Source organism: Squalius cephalus, assembly GCF_949319135.1.
Source record: "Squalius cephalus genome assembly, chromosome: 7".
In the NCBI taxonomy this organism is placed as follows: domain Eukaryota; kingdom Metazoa; phylum Chordata; class Actinopteri; order Cypriniformes; family Leuciscidae; genus Squalius; species Squalius cephalus.
The window spans coordinates 29,440,780-29,456,327 of NC_137128.1; the positions used below are offsets into that span (position 1 = coordinate 29,440,780).

At 34.7% G+C, this 15,548-nt stretch overlaps 2 protein-coding genes across 2 annotated transcripts in view; one reads left to right on the forward strand and one right to left on the reverse strand.

The window, feature by feature from the left end:
• Window positions 1-10,038, reverse strand: cnpy1 (canopy FGF signaling regulator 1). The gene is made up of 6 exons (XM_079876183.1): window positions 9,786-10,038; window positions 8,595-8,703; window positions 6,107-6,222; window positions 2,414-2,623; window positions 1,667-1,763; window positions 1-532 (listed from the first exon to the last, which is right to left on the reverse strand). Exons 2-6 carry the CDS (start codon window positions 8,692-8,694, stop codon window positions 492-494), a joined length of 564 nt encoding a protein of 187 aa, XP_079732309.1. The 5' UTR covers window positions 8,695-8,703; window positions 9,786-10,038; the 3' UTR covers window positions 1-491.
• Window positions 10,039-11,673: 1,635 nt separating this feature from the next.
• The window catches only part of rbm33b (RNA binding motif protein 33b), a 30,368-nt gene continuing 26,493 nt past the window's right edge, over window positions 11,674-15,548 (forward strand). Inside the window, exons 1-3 of the mRNA XM_079876712.1 lie at window positions 11,674-11,707; window positions 12,139-12,215; window positions 12,546-12,594. Coding sequence (XP_079732838.1) covers window positions 12,154-12,215; window positions 12,546-12,594 — 111 coding nt within the window. The 5' untranslated portion in view covers window positions 11,674-11,707; window positions 12,139-12,153. The remainder of the gene's footprint in view (window positions 11,708-12,138; window positions 12,216-12,545; window positions 12,595-15,548) is intronic.

The window sequence follows — 15,548 nt, forward strand, 5'->3', positions numbered from 1 at the left end:
CACCATTGTATTTGAAACATTTTATTTCCTTTTATCAAGAACGAACCAATCATAAATTACACCAGAATACCATAGTGACTGCTATGTCAAGTCCACTGAAACTAGATAGAGGTTAAAAATATTTGATAATGGAATTAAACATATAAATTACATGGCATTAGAAGGCAATCAGTTTAACATAAATTTAGTTTTCACACACATATTAAATGTGTGTGTATGTATAAAACGGTGATTTCAGGTATAAATACAGGTAATTTCCAAGTAAAAATTAAAGTGGAAGAGTGTGTCCACTACTCAGCAGTGAAAACTCATTCATTTGTAATACATTTTTCATTTCATTATTCATTTATAATTCTAATATAAAATCATTTTTATTATCAAAATTTGTAGTAACAAAAAAAAAAAAAACTATAGCATACTTAAGGAACATTTTTGTGTCTCCATTTTTGGTCCGTGTTTTAGAGTGTTCTTCAGCAGACACTGATGTGAAACTAAAGTTCACTGTGCTGAAAAACAGAGCTCTTGCAGTGACCTGGATATGCAAAGAAAACAACAAGGCATAAAATTACTGAAGCAATTACACACACACACACGTTTACTTAGCTATCTAAATGGGGATATATGCGTAATGGTTTTTATACTATAAAAACTGTATATTCCATCCCCTTTACACTAACCCTAGCCCTAAAACTAGCCATCACACAAAACTTTCTTTAAAAAAAAAAAAACCTGTTACTTTATACCAGATTTACAAAAGAGGATGTCCCTAAAGGGAGGTTTTGGTCATTTCTGGGTATAAATGTCCCAAAAATATAGTTAAGTAGATACACTTCTGAAATACTATGTCAGAGTGACTTCTTATTCTTATAAAACTACTTGCATAACCAGATCAACATTACTCCAAGATTTAAATCTGGCAGGTGCAAGGCTGATTTTTATTTTTATTTTTATTTTTTTATAACAGCATCTAAAAATGATGCATTACGTTTAAATTTACTAAGTGCATTGAAGGAACAAATTAAAATTAGATATATAACCTAGCTAAGAAAATGAAATTTCAGCATAGTGCATATAAATTTAACATGGATTTCTGTACACTTTCCCATTCTTTAGCTAACAATAATAGTGATTTTTCAGATAGCTACATATTTTAAAATCGCCTTCTACATTTAGTTTCATTCTAGCAAAATGTCTTTTTACACTATTCCACTTAGACCAAGTACTTTTAGTAGATTTAGATTTAAAATCTAGTAGATTTTAGTTTTTATAAAAGTAAAATGCTATGCTCTAAGTTTGTGAATTGCAGATTTTACAGGAAATCAGTGAATATTGTCTGAGGCATAGTGTGGAAAAGCCTACATTTAGATAATACATCTCATAGGGTTAAAAGTCTGCAATCTGATTTAAAAATAAAATAAAAAATAAATACAAAAAACAATCGTGAAATAATCGTTTAAACAATAAAAAATAAAAAAGTTCAATGTCAAAAAAAAAAAACACTTTACACACTGCATTAATATTTGCATGCAGAAAATGACTAAAAGTGTAAAGCAAAATCTGGAAAACAATGCACAATGCAAAGCAAGTCAACACTATGGTTCAGGTTTTCTGCATTAATATGCTTAATAGTGAACAAAAGAAGGTATATCACATCATACATAAATACCTGATACTTCACTGCACAATGTCTTAGCCACACGGTCTGCCTCACTGGCGAAGAGAGAGATGATATCATCTTCCAACTCTTCCACAATGCTTTCACACTGCAATATACATTTCAAAAATATAGTTAGCATTCTATGAGCATGTTGACAGAAAATAAGCAGAAATCATTCACAACAGTAAAAACACATGAACACAGTAAAGGGCAGCCATCTTTAGTGCTATAGTGTTAGCAAGTCTGCCATCTTGGACGGTTCACGGGGCAACTTGCAGGCAAATGGCATGAAGTCATTTTACTCTGGTCTATAATTTCAGTCATCTTGTATATAAAAAATAAAATAAAAAAACAAAATTAAACAATTCCAAAATGAAAGCTTATACAGTACGCATGTCCTATAGACCTTGATCATTTGTATTTAATAAAAAAAGGAATTAACAGCAAATATAACAAAAAGTAAATAAAATAAATAAATAAAATAAAAACAAACAAAAATTATTTATTGTAGAGCCATCTCATTTTGTTTAGGAAAATACAGGTATCAATGATTCATGCAGTACGTTAAGTTTTCAAATGGTTTTCAGAAAAATATGATAAAATATGATTTGTAACTGTTATAGGATAAAAAAAAAACACTAATATTAATGTAATTTACATGGAAATTGGATGATGAACTGGGAAATGCATTTTTTTCGTTATATCAAAAATAAATACAAATCTATACAATGAAAAACATATAAAATTGATACTCACAGCAAACTTCAAGGCACTGGAACTCTCTGGACCATCAAACTTAAAATTTTTGAAATCCGGAAAATTCCCGGCATCATTTCCTCTGGGTGCAAACCTCTTGTAGCTCTTCTCTTTGGTGTCCGGGTCCTCATAGAGAGCATAATCGCTCATGCTATTGCAAACTTCCTCCAGCAGTTCAGTTAAGTGAGTTTCGGACCTAGCAAGAGGAACCTATCGGAAAAAGATTTCAGAATAATAAAAAAAAAATTTTAGAAAAAGTTGACCAAGTTATCAAATCGGCCCTTCTTCTTTCTTTTTAAACAACAATAAAAAAAATCTTGCAAAAAATAACAGGGCGCTGAGGTCACTTAGATGACCTTTTTCTTCCGTTCCCATTTAAACACATCCCCTGTGCCACGACGCTGACTTTTAACCTGCATCTCCAAAGTTGCAAAAGTAGATCCCCTTGCCTTGGCAACAGAACAAAAACACACTGTGGTGTCTAGACAGGTCAAGGTGCACCCTGCTCCCGCCCCTTTGGCCTCCCCCGGAAGGAGAAAGGGGAAAGGGTGACGGGGGGCGGAGAAAGTGAAAGGGCTGGAGAGCGGGGGGTAAGCAGTGGGGAGGGGAGTTGTCAACAGCAGCCAAGTGCAGGGTAAACAGTGGAGTCCCATCCTTTGGTTCTCTTGGGCAGCTCATCTCTTCCACCCTCCAATGATCAAAGCAGGAAGTCTTCCTTGTCAGGCCAGTCAAAGGCTGGCGGGGTTGGGGGCGAGGGGGTTATTGGAAAGAGGACAGGTTGCAGATGAGCTGGATTTTCTTGCGATGTAGATATATCCCTGACCCCATTGTCCCCTTTCAGACACAGTATGGACCCTTCCGGTCTCACTGATTACATTATGAGGGTGTCTCTACCCCCTCCACTCTTGTGAGGCTCGGTGACATAAAGAGGCTTCCGTGGCTCGCTGCCATCTGGTCACAAATAAGATAAAAGGTCCCATGGAAGGACAGCAACCTATCCACACATCCCCCATCTTTTTAATTAAAAAGCTGAATGCGGATGGATGGACCGCAAGATAAGACAATTTATGAACAACTATGGGTGCAAAAATCTTTGAACGAAGGAGCCGATCGCTTGACTATCGATGCAGGGTCATGAAAAAATGCAATATTGTTCACCCGAGCATTATTAAACAATGAGGGTGTAATGTCAACCTCAGCATAAAAATGGATTATAATATTTGAGATCTACACCAATTACACTTTTAAATTCAACTCATTAAACTTTAGGACACTTTAGGCTAACCATCAGAGAACAATAAGAGAGATTCTTTCATGCACAAAAGTCCAAAAGCAATAAAAATCTTGCCTTTGGATCTAGCAGAGGATGGCTTGTGTGCCGCATCCTCTGCCGAGTCCTTATCATGCAATCCTGAAAATGGTGGGGAATTAAATTCCTCCCCGTAACAGTCTGAAGGGTTTGAATAGAAGCTGTCAATAAAGAATTTCTGTAGGAATAAAGAGAGGGGGGGCTAGGCGGCCCAGGCAGAGAAAAGGCTTCTCAGGGATGCCATCCTTCACTGAATTCCCATTGGAGAGCCAGGCATCATTGTAGTATTGGGACAGAGGGCATTTTTGCTGCCTTAATTCCCTAAATTTTTTTTGTTAAAAAATCTGAACATGCACACACACACACACAAAAATAAGCATATAGATTAGATATAGGACCCAATCAAAAGTTTTCGTAATTATTTATACATAAAATGACCTTTTAGCAAAAGCCGTCGAAGGTTATCTTTGGTGAATCTGCAAAAAACATGGGGGCACATCGCAGGGGTTCACCTACAGCTTCTGGGCAAGTGAACCAAGCCAAGTATGAAAAGAGAAACAGGGAGGGATTTGGGGAGCTTTAATTAGCATTTATTTTTAAGTGAAGCCACTCTCAGGAAACAGTGAGTGAGTTCTGCTACACTGCTTCTGCTTTGCTTTCTTATTATTGAAGAGAGATGGGATAATCAGGAACCAAAGACCAAAGCAGTCAGATGGAAGAAGTTGACAAGGATCGTGTTTCATTTTCCGGCACCTCATGGTGGTTATGTGCGATAAGTAAACATGCTTGACGTTTAACTTGGCATGGACATGTAGAGTGCAAAACGGTTTCACTCTTTACATTTATCACTTGTTCACAGTGGCAGCTTTACTGTCAGTTAAGGCTCTCTTTAGACTCGTTACATATGGCTACACAGTTCTAGAATCTCACCCTTAGCTTTCCACTTGATCTGGAATGAAAGATGAAAACTTGATATTGACCAAAATCATGATGTTACAGCTCCCTGAGCAGCAATTTAAAGCATAATATGCAATTAAAACCCAAATTCCTGACTTCACCTCAATGAGCTGATAAATGACAAATTAAGAAAAAAGACAGATGCATGAAACAAAAAATTAAGTACCTCATTAATCAACTGTTTCAACTGCACTGAAGCAAGACACAAAATATTTAACAGGTTTTCTTTCTAATCCCTAACAATACCTGTATGTTAGTTTTTGTTTTTACCTAGACAGTGTACATGAATCCATATTAAAATTCAGGCTTGATGAAGTTCTAGCATCATTTGGGGCAGAGCATTACTTGCGTTAACGTTTCGCATCATACAGGCTGACAAACATTTTACTCACAGTTGAAATAGCTTGAGAGGTGAGGGGAAAAGTCAGAACTGAACAAACACTTGTTATTAGGCAGCAGTTACAATCAAAAAGGGATTAACCCCTAATCAATAGTGGAGTCAGGGACCTAATGACAGTCCCTGGATACCAGGGGTCAGGGCTTAGAGTTCATTGGGTCTGACCTTTACATATTGACACCACTGTTGAGAAGGAAACAGTGAAAATGGCTCCCTTTACTCAAGTAAACAGAACAAGCTTTTAAACACCAGGAAATATTAAAGAGCTAAGAAAAGCAACTAAGCACTAAATAAATACACAAATCTCGAAGATAAATACAATTAAGTACTTAAGGAAAAAGGAAAACCAAGTATAATCGTAGAATATTTTCAAACATTTATTCGTCAGAGTTTTAATAAAAATAGCTCATTAGAAATGTAGTGGTGGTGAAGACTGCAAAACTGGGGCACCAACAGGAAGGACACAAGCTCTATCCTAGGGACAGTTAAAACTTTTCACAATTTATCACCATCAATGTTGTGCTCTTGAGCAAGACAAACCCCAGGTTGCCTGTCTGCATTACCCTGAACGAAGAGCAAATGTTGAGGTTTAAAAAAAACAACAACTAAGCTTTACTCTTTTGCAACTGATTCAGACACTATTAAAAGTTGTTTTGTTGATAATTGTAACTATTTTTGTAATTTATTTAGGATTTTCTAAACTTTATACTTAAGAAAATGCCTTATCGATTTTAAAATGTCTCCGGCATGATAATATTTACATACAGACAAGGTGATCGGTCTTCTTAAATCTATTTGCATCCTGAATAACGATTGGCCTTGTCTCTTTCATTTGTGCCTTCATCCGGCACAGTGATTGATTCTTATGTGCAGAGCACAACACAGAACCCAAGTGTAAAACCTAAATGTTTCAACAACTTTGACATCATTCTCTTGTTGCCTTGCAAGCACTGAAATGTCAATCAGAAAAACTAGTTCGCTTCGAAACTGGATGCATCATTGGTTGTGAGCAATTAACACTGAATCACACCTTTTTGTCTGTAAGACTTCCGTCGGGTTGAAGTCTGAATCCACCAACATGAATCATCTTTTTTGGATCAGTTTGACTGATTGAATAGTTTAGCTCCTCTGCAATCGCCACACAGGCTAGAAAAGAAAGAAAAAAAAAAATAATTGCAATCATTCTATAATCATTTAAACCTCAATGGTAGACAAAAAGATAAAAAAAAAAAAAAAATGAAGGCTTTTTTTTTATTAAACTAACAAAACAAACACAATATCTTGGAAAAATACGTCAAGTAAAAATATTTCCAGCAGGAATGAACTTTGTATAATATTAACTTTGTATAATAGAAACTTTGTATACGCACTGCAATAAATATGTCTAAATCACAATTTTAAAGCAGTATTTATATCAGTAAATACAGCAACATTACTATGCTCGTACTACTATGCCTACTTGTACAATTAATGAACTTAGGTTATTAATCATGGCTCGTAGTTAAATAATCTGAACTAGAATCAATTTTGTATCAATGAATAAAATTGTTTACCTGCATGCACTTTTTTTAATGGAAAAAATAGCAATGACAAAAAAAAAAAATGCACTAGCTATGCTTCTGGTAAAATCTTGAGTTTGCTGGTGCTTAGTCATGCTTGCTATATTTCCATGGCAACTGTCAAACCTGGGCGGAGCTTAAAGTAGGCTTTATCTGAGCCAAGCTTTGCACCCCTTGACTTTCCAAAAAAGCTTGGTTCTAGCACAAGTTTTATTATTTCGCAATACAAGTAATATTTTATATTATGAACCAGCACGGCTTTTTTGAAATAATCTTAGTCTTTCCATGTGACCAGAATGGAATACACATCTAAATTGTACATTCACCAAACAAATTAACTTCGGAATCCTCTGAAAGTAAGAAATGAAATCTATTCGCATACAAGACAGTAGAAATAGATTGTTTCAGTGTTGGTTTCATGTTGGGCTTTCAAAAGATTTCTACATGACATTTATATTTATGATTAATCTGAAAAATTAGTCAACAAAATTAACCAACTAAACATATTTGCTTGACTAAATTTAGAACAACGGTTTAGGTTGGAAGACACATTTATAATTGAAGGCAAGTAAAAAAAAAAGTGAAATAACCAAATACATGTTACTATGTGGAAATTACAGTAAAAGAACATCCATCGACTAAAGACTTGTACTGAAGATAATATTCATAGTGTCAAGTAATTACAACTATAATCTAAATCAGCTTGGAACAAACAACTGAAACTTGCACAAAACAATAATGCAATTTAGCCCTTAAATATGACCACACTCATGTTGAGTTTTATTGTTTTAAAAAACAGCAAGTAATTTGTGAAACCAAAACACAGCTAATAAAGTAAATAATGCTGCAAGTTGTGATAAAACATACACATACATATTGTAATTAACACATTATGGAAGAGACCAAAGTATGGACTAGTTTAAAAAAAGTGAACTTGATCTACTCCAATTTAAAACAATATAAAAATATTCATTTATTATTTAGAGCTCACTCCAAGTACTTTGATTATATCAAAGTCAAGCTGACAAATGCACTAAAATCGTTATACAATTTTAAACACATTTTTCCAAGATGAGATAAAGGAAATCAATAGTATTCTTAATTATAACAACTTCATGCAGCAGATATTATAAGTGTTTAAACAAGTGGTGTAACGTAGGTCACACATGAATAAAAACTGCTCTACTTACTGAAAGTTTAACTCAGCAGTCTTAACAGTTCATCATAAAGTGGAGGCTATTTTTTGCAGACATACTTTTTAAACAAGCATAATCAGTTGGCACTGAGCATGTGGTTGTTTGCCGTAAAATATATTTTTTAAAATAAAACATAGGGAAGGAACTGTTTACAAGGAATTTTAGTCAGTGAAAAAATGTAAACCTGAACGAAACAACATTGTTGTACATGTTGAACTAGGAGAAACACATAAGTTTCACCCTGTTCAGTTTATGGCCTCACTTTGAACTTAAAAAAAAAAAAAAAAAAAATTCAGAGTAGAGACTTAGTAAATTTGGTATTTAGCAAGCCATTGTTTGTCTTTCCAAAAGGTCAAATATTTCATGGATAAATTAAGTGAAGAATTGCTCAATAAGAATCATGGGGGGTTGGACAGAACAGAACCATTTATAAAAAATATTGCTGAATATAATTATGTGAATTAAGTAATTATGGGAAAAGACACTAAGAAAATAGATATATGTACGGCTAGCTTAACCATTACTGCTTGATCAAACTACTTCATGATTCTGAATAAACTAGCATTTATTGCACATGCTCCCATTTATCTGCTCTAATGTCACAAAATGCTTAAAATCATGGTGATGACAGTGTAAAAGAGAGTGGAAATTAACTGGGTAAGTGTGTTGGAGTGACCAGCTCACTCATCACCTGCATTACAGGTCATCTCTGTGTGTGTGTGTGTGTGTGTGTGTGTGGAAAGGCCACATAATATTAACTCACCTGAGCAGTACAATGCTTCATCTTTCTTTGACTCTGTTGAACTGGGCAACATGAACACTGCCACAAGAGCAAGGCAAACCTGTTTAATCCATGGTGACATGCTGGTCTCCTGAATTAGGAAAACATGGATTAATGGAAATTGCATTAATCCATTTTATATAGACACTCACATTCTGAGAAATTGTACTTAAGTACATCACAAACAGAAAAAAATCCCAGTTTGAGTGAACAACTGTATATAATTGTGTAAAACATCTAACTTTTAAGCAAACACTCAGCTATTATACAAATATATCCAAATTGGCACACACAAGATAGCCAACGGTTTGGGTCTATCAGCTTTGCATATTAAAGCTAGTGTCTGGTGTTCAGTGGGCCGTTTGGACAAAACTATGGGATATATTACATGGCGTAAAAACATCAGTGGTCTACTAAGGATAACAAATCTATGAAATGCCACAATTACAATGAGTACACATTTGAAATATCTTTTTAAACAAACAAGTTTCTCTGACAACAGTGAGTGTCAACATTACTAAATTCTTTGAATGGAAATAACAATGGTCTAAAAAAGTATGTGGCATCTCGCTCAAGAGAGAATTAAAAAAATACACAAGCATTTTTAGAAATGGTTGGACTGGTCAACACCCAGAAAACGTAGGCTATAATGCTATAATAATACCTCCTTTTTTTTTTCTTTTTTTTTACATTGTTTCTAAGGTGTATATTGGTCTTAAAGTTCTACAATCAGTTGACTTTACAATCTTAAAAAAAATTCTGAATGAACTGGCGCCTCCAACTGATCAACACTACTATTTTTTCGTCCATCAACTACGTAATTTCCTTTTTAAAACGAATGTGCTGCTAACCAAAACAGTGACTCATCACAATATATACCCATCTGTCATTTAAAAGAGTTAGGATACTAGTCTAAATGAGAGTCACCTTAATAGTGCGCTCTGAATACTCCGAGTAAAACTTGGTGCATAAAAACTGTTCATGTGTTCTGCCAGCTGCACCTGTTTCATGTGTGTGAGAATAAATTAGCCACTCCTCCAAAAAAAATAGAATCCTCGAAAATAAAAAACTAAAATGGCTTTTTAGGACTGGATAGGGTAGTGGCCAACCTGTCATTTTACATTCATTATATCAAGACATCATGAACAGTCGATTAAGTGTTTCCTGTCTTACCTGAGACGTGAGAACAACAAGAGGTGAGTGAGGTAACTTAACTTAATGGTAAAAGTTTTCGTTGTTACAAAAAAAAGAAGAACAAACTGAGGCGAACTAGGGTACAAGTTAGATACGAGGTAGCGTACACAAAAGCTCAACAATCCGTCTGAAAATGAATTGCAAACGCTCTTCCTATACAAAAAGCAAAGACTATCTACGTGCCGGTCCGTCGTGCTGCCACGACCAGCAACCTTGCTGGTCACAATGAGAATTGACAGCCGCGGCATCCAATGAAATCACAGAATTCTGACTTTTATCCAATGAGAGCAAAGAATGCCTAGACATCAAATACCCGGATGAGAAAGTTCCCAGACGCCACTCGACCAGATATCATTAGTCAAGTGTCAATCAAGCATTGGTAGGAATCATCTGTTTTTAGTACCTGTTAGTTTATGTGAATAATTCCATGAAAGAAACTAATATTCGGTTTTCAGTAAAAAAAAAAAAAAAAAAAAAAAAAACATTCCTAAAATACTTAATTTGTTGCAGTTAATTAGGCTAACAACTGCATGTGCTAAAATAGTAACACAATATAATATTGTTTTCTATTAGGTAAACAGAGACAAGATCATGGTTAAGCTGTATGGGAGGTCGTTAATCAGGTAACATAGTTCTATAAATTAATAAATTAAATCTAAATATTGTTGGAACTTATACCTTCTATTTTGTGAAAACTACAATATATATATATATATATATATATATATATATATATATATATATATATATATATATATATATATATATATATATCAAAATCAAAAGTTTTGAAACATTACTATTTTTTATGTTTTTGAAAGAAGTCTTTTATGCTCATCAAGCCTGCATTTATTTGATCAAAACTACAGAAAAATAATAAATAAATAATAATAATAATGATAATTATATATATATGTGTGTGTGTGTGTGTGTGTGTGTGTGTGTGTGTGTGTGTGTGTGTGTGTGTGTGTGTGTGTGTGTGTGTGTGTGTGTTATGCTGATGTATTATCAATGTTGGAAACAGTTGTGATGTTTAGTATTTTTTATTAACCTGTGAATTTTTTTTCAGGATTAATTAAAGAAAAAAAAAAAAAAAAGAATTAAACATAATTTATTTAAAATATAAATATTGTTTAACAATATAGCCTACACTGCCATTCAAAAGTTTGGGGTCAGAATTTTTTTTCTTTTTTTTGAAAGAAATTAATACTTTTATTCATCAAGGATGTGTTAAATTGATCAAAAGTGGTAGTAAAGATTTATATTGTTAGAAAAGATTTATATTTCAAATAAATGCTGTTCTTTTAAACTTTTTATTCATCACTGAAACCTAAAAAAAGTATCACAGGTTCCAAAAAAAAAAAAAAAAAAAAAAAAAAAAAAAAAAAAAAATATATATATATATATATATATATATATATATATATATATATATATATATATATATATATATATATTAAGCAGCACGACTGTTTCCAACATTGATGATATCAAATCAGCATATTATAATGATTTCTGAAGGATCATGTGACACTGAAGACTATAAGTAATGATGCTGAAAATTCAGCTTTGCATCACATAAATAAATTATATTTTAAAGTAAATTAAAGACCAGTATACACACACACACACACACACACACACTTTTAAATGTGTGTTTTCAAAAGTTGTATTTACATTTTTTACCCACAATCCCTTGCATATCTCCTTTTTTCATTTTCATTACTTTTCACATTTGAAACCTTTAGTGTACATCAGGTCAGGCAGGCTGTGTATCATCTATTATGGAAAATATTCAAGGTAGGCAAATTGTCATTGGGTTCCTCGTCTAAAACCACATTATATTATTATTACTGTACAAGGTTTCGTTGGTGGTTCACGGTGCTCGAGTCGTTAGTCACGTAAGTGCTGAACATTGCTCTTCCGTGTTTCTTGACACTTTCAACTGACTGACAAACAAACAAACAAACAATACATAAAGTGCAACGCTCAAAACATTAACTGGAACGAAAACGGGATTTAAAAAAAACTGTACGCCTCTCATAATGAGTACTGCGCAAGTGCGCATGCGCAACGGAAATGTATGTGCTGTGTCACGCGTGTATCATTTTACTGCCAAAATATTGCACGTTTATGTTTTCTTAAACACTTAGGGCTTATATATTTCTGAAATAGACAGTATTATGTGTGCAGAAAGGCATTATTAGTAGGCCTATTCCCGCATTGCACGTTCTCTGGTGCATTTTCTTGTATTAAAACCACACTTGGTGTGCCACGGCACGCACCTTAATTTTAGTTCAAACACAAATAAACTGATTTGTTCTCTTCACAGAGAAAAAATAGGGTTATGACAAACCTGGCAGAGAGAGGTCCTTCAGAGGGAAGTATCAAGTTCCAGATAATGAACAGGTATTGCTGCTATAACTAATTTTGAGTTAAACGGGCCTTCCCTAATGGACTGTGTGTTATCCAAGCTGTAATAAAAAAAAAACCATAATGACTTTCTAGAAATAAAAATGTATTGTATTATATACAAGACTATTTACATTCATTGCCATATAGACATGAACATGGTAGAGCATGTACACATTTGATGTATGTATACATTTCAAAGTGTTTAATAATTGTGCTTTTTAGGTAAAGCTCGTTTATTTCTGAATATGGATGAATAGTTGACAGCATGATCACTATGTTTCTTAATGGCTCTTTGGTCTTGCTGTATCTTCTTTACTTTCAAAGTGATTCAGAAGAAGGCGTTCTTGTGGATGACTGGCTGACATCCAAACAAGTGAGTGCTTACCGCACATCCAGAACACTGCTTATATTTGAATAGATTTAAGTCACTTGGACCTCTGAATCTTGTCTTGAAGATCATGTGAAGTGATTGCATTCTCAGAGCACAGTATGACATGCTCATAAACAGCAGTAAATATCTGTTAAGATGCCAGGTCTCAGGTGATGGTGTCACATTCTGCCTCAGGATTGTGACAGGTGGTTTCTTCACAGGGCCAGCTGTCATATTTTTTTTTGCAGCTAATGGTATATTATCTTCTAAATGTGTCCTACGGCACAAATACAAGGTGTTCTGCGGATAAAGGGACCTTGCTACTAGAAATAGCCTTAACTGAGACAGGTTTGAGGTCTCTTGAGGATTGACCAGATCTTAAGTGAATGGAACTGCAAAGTCTTCACATTGCTTTAATAACTGAGAAGACTAGCTGAATAGAAAGTTGCAAAAAGATTTTTTAGTGCATCAATATTTTTCTTATACATATTGAGAACTGAATCTATTCTTTGGTATTTATATCTTCCGTGTTGGTCTTAACAATATACTTTAGATCAGGGATGGGCAACATCGGCCCTGGAGTGCAGGCTGTCCTGTAGAGTTTAGCTCCTCCAACCATGCTAAAAAAAAATCTCACCAACCTGTAGCCTTAGTAATCCTGAAGACATTGATTAGTTTGTTCAGGTGTGTTTGATTAGGGTTGGAGCTAAACTTTGCAGGGCAGCGGCACTCCATGGGTGCTTCTCAATTCTTATTTGTACATCCTCGTTTCCTTTCCTCGCTTCCTTTCCTCGCGTCTCAGCTCCACCCCCTGTAGGATGCGAGGGAAGGCTGCAAGGAAAGAAAATGAGGACGGAGGAATCGAATTAGAGCTTTTTTATACATTGGAGTACTTTATCACTCGAGCATCACTTCATAGCGTCATCAACTGCGCTCAAAGGATCTGCCCTTATGTTGTATTAGTTTGGTTATTTAAGAAATTCATAATAAATAATAATATAGCAAGATACCCTGTTGAAATATGTGATATATTGATGCCGACGACCCCTGCTTTAGATTATTAACGTTCTGAGAATGCTGTATTCCACAGATGTGAGATTTATTTAATTCAATAAGTATTCAATTGGATCAGTTGACAGTATTTATCATTTTGCCAATAATTGTAATAATTCAGTGAGATTTTTCACCATCATCGAGTCTGTCTGTGATTTACATGAAGAAGTAGAAAAACTGAGACAATCAAAATCCAGAAGAACTGCGGCAATGTCTCTTGACGCTTGAAGAAAGTGCTTGAAGAAAACTACCTGCAAAGCTACCTGAAAAACTATGTGCAAGTGTATTTGGACAAAAGCTGTTTAAAACGCAAAGGGTGGTCACACCAAATATTGATTTGATTTAGTTAATAGAAGTTAACTGATGTATAAAATATATTTATGACATTATTTTTGAAAGCATCCTCACTTTACAGCGTTTTTACACAAGTGCCTAAAACTTTTCACAGTGCTGTATCTGTGAAGGTAGGTTTTTTAAGCGTATTGGAGACGTTGCCGCAGTTCTTCTGGATTTAGTCTGTCTTAGTTTTTTCTGTTTCTTCATGTAATCTCAAATGGACTCGATGATGGTGAGATCAGGGGTCCGTTCTTCGGACGTCGCTAACTCAGTTAGCTGGATTTGATTGTTTGATGATTTGGCATGATCTTGGATTGTTTGGTTCTTCGATGCTCATCCTGGACTTGCTGTCATAGCAACAGGTCCGTAAGCTAAACCTGCTCGGGAGCAGGCTTATTTCATGTAAACAAGGTTAGATTGCCTCTTTTTAAGCGGCGTTGATACTTAAAATATGTCCCAGCTACTTTGTTACAAGAGTTCCTTACTAAACCAGAGGCAATTATAATTTAAAATAATAATATAAAATTATTTTGAAAATCATAATGTTGTGTAGTCTATATACTATAGACACAGCCAGTTTTACTGATTGAGAGATGTATTCGTGATGGAATAATTACTTTATAATTTTATTTGGAGTCATACACGCATGCTGTACAGTTAATCTGAGCCGTGCAATAATTTGAGTGGTGACGGATAGGAGTGGCTTGATGCAGCGCAGGCCAAGGGATGCAGATAACTTGGTCTTGACCCTTTAGAAACTTTAAAAAATGCTGTCACATAAATCTGATTCAAAGATAAAATTGAATGAATTGCTAATTAGAACATTAAACAAAATTAAATGTAAAGCCTGTACAAATACTAGAAATTGGGAATCATGTAAAAAAACAAAAAAACAGTACACATTTAATTTATCTATTATAACTTTTATATCATTTTGGTTGCTTTCCTCATAAAGGTCCAGAAATTCGTCCTGTTTTTCGTCAGGTGTCTTTTTTAAAGCAACACTAAGTAAAATTTTTTACCTTAAAATAATGTTTCCAAAATCGTATCAGTGGTTCATCAAGTCGTAACAGGGTGAAAGGCACTTCTGGATTCGCTTTGCAGCCCTATATCTGCTATAACCACACTATGTAAGTTTGCCAAACCGGGTCGCGTTTCTGTAGTTCGAATGAGAAAACATTTTTTTAGAATGAGACAAAAGAAAACTACAAATTTGACTTGCTTTACGTCAAGCGTTACAATAGTCATTATTTAGTTTTTCTTCGTTTCTGATGTCGCAATACATCATGCTTTCATGAAATCATGCAACATACTCTACCTTGTCTGTGGACATCGTTCATTCCAAAGCCGGTGCTGGATAAACAGCGAGCGTGCGTGCGACGGTAGGCTGCGGGCGGCGAAATTATTTACGACAGCGGTAATGGACAATTCCGCTTCCAACCTGTAGGGCGACCGAAGAGGAAAAGTTCTTTAGTGTTGCTTTAAATATATGATGTCATTACGTAGCTGTCTTGCTGCCAGCCAATCACTGCATTGCTGATCATGGTTTCAAGTATCGATATTTATGT

Coding starts and splice junctions, on each gene's coding strand:
- cnpy1 (XM_079876183.1), bottom strand. CDS start 8,694: ATGTCACCATGGATTAAACAGGTTTGCCTTGCTCTTGTGGCAGTGTTC. Junction 6,223..8,594: donor TGAAGCATTGTACTGCTCAG/GTGAGTTAATAT, acceptor TTTCTTTTCTAG/CCTGTGTGGCGATTGCAGAG. Junction 1,764..2,413: donor CCAGTGCCTTGAAGTTTGCT/GTGAGTATCAAT, acceptor TGTATATTGCAG/TGTGAAAGCATTGTGGAAGA.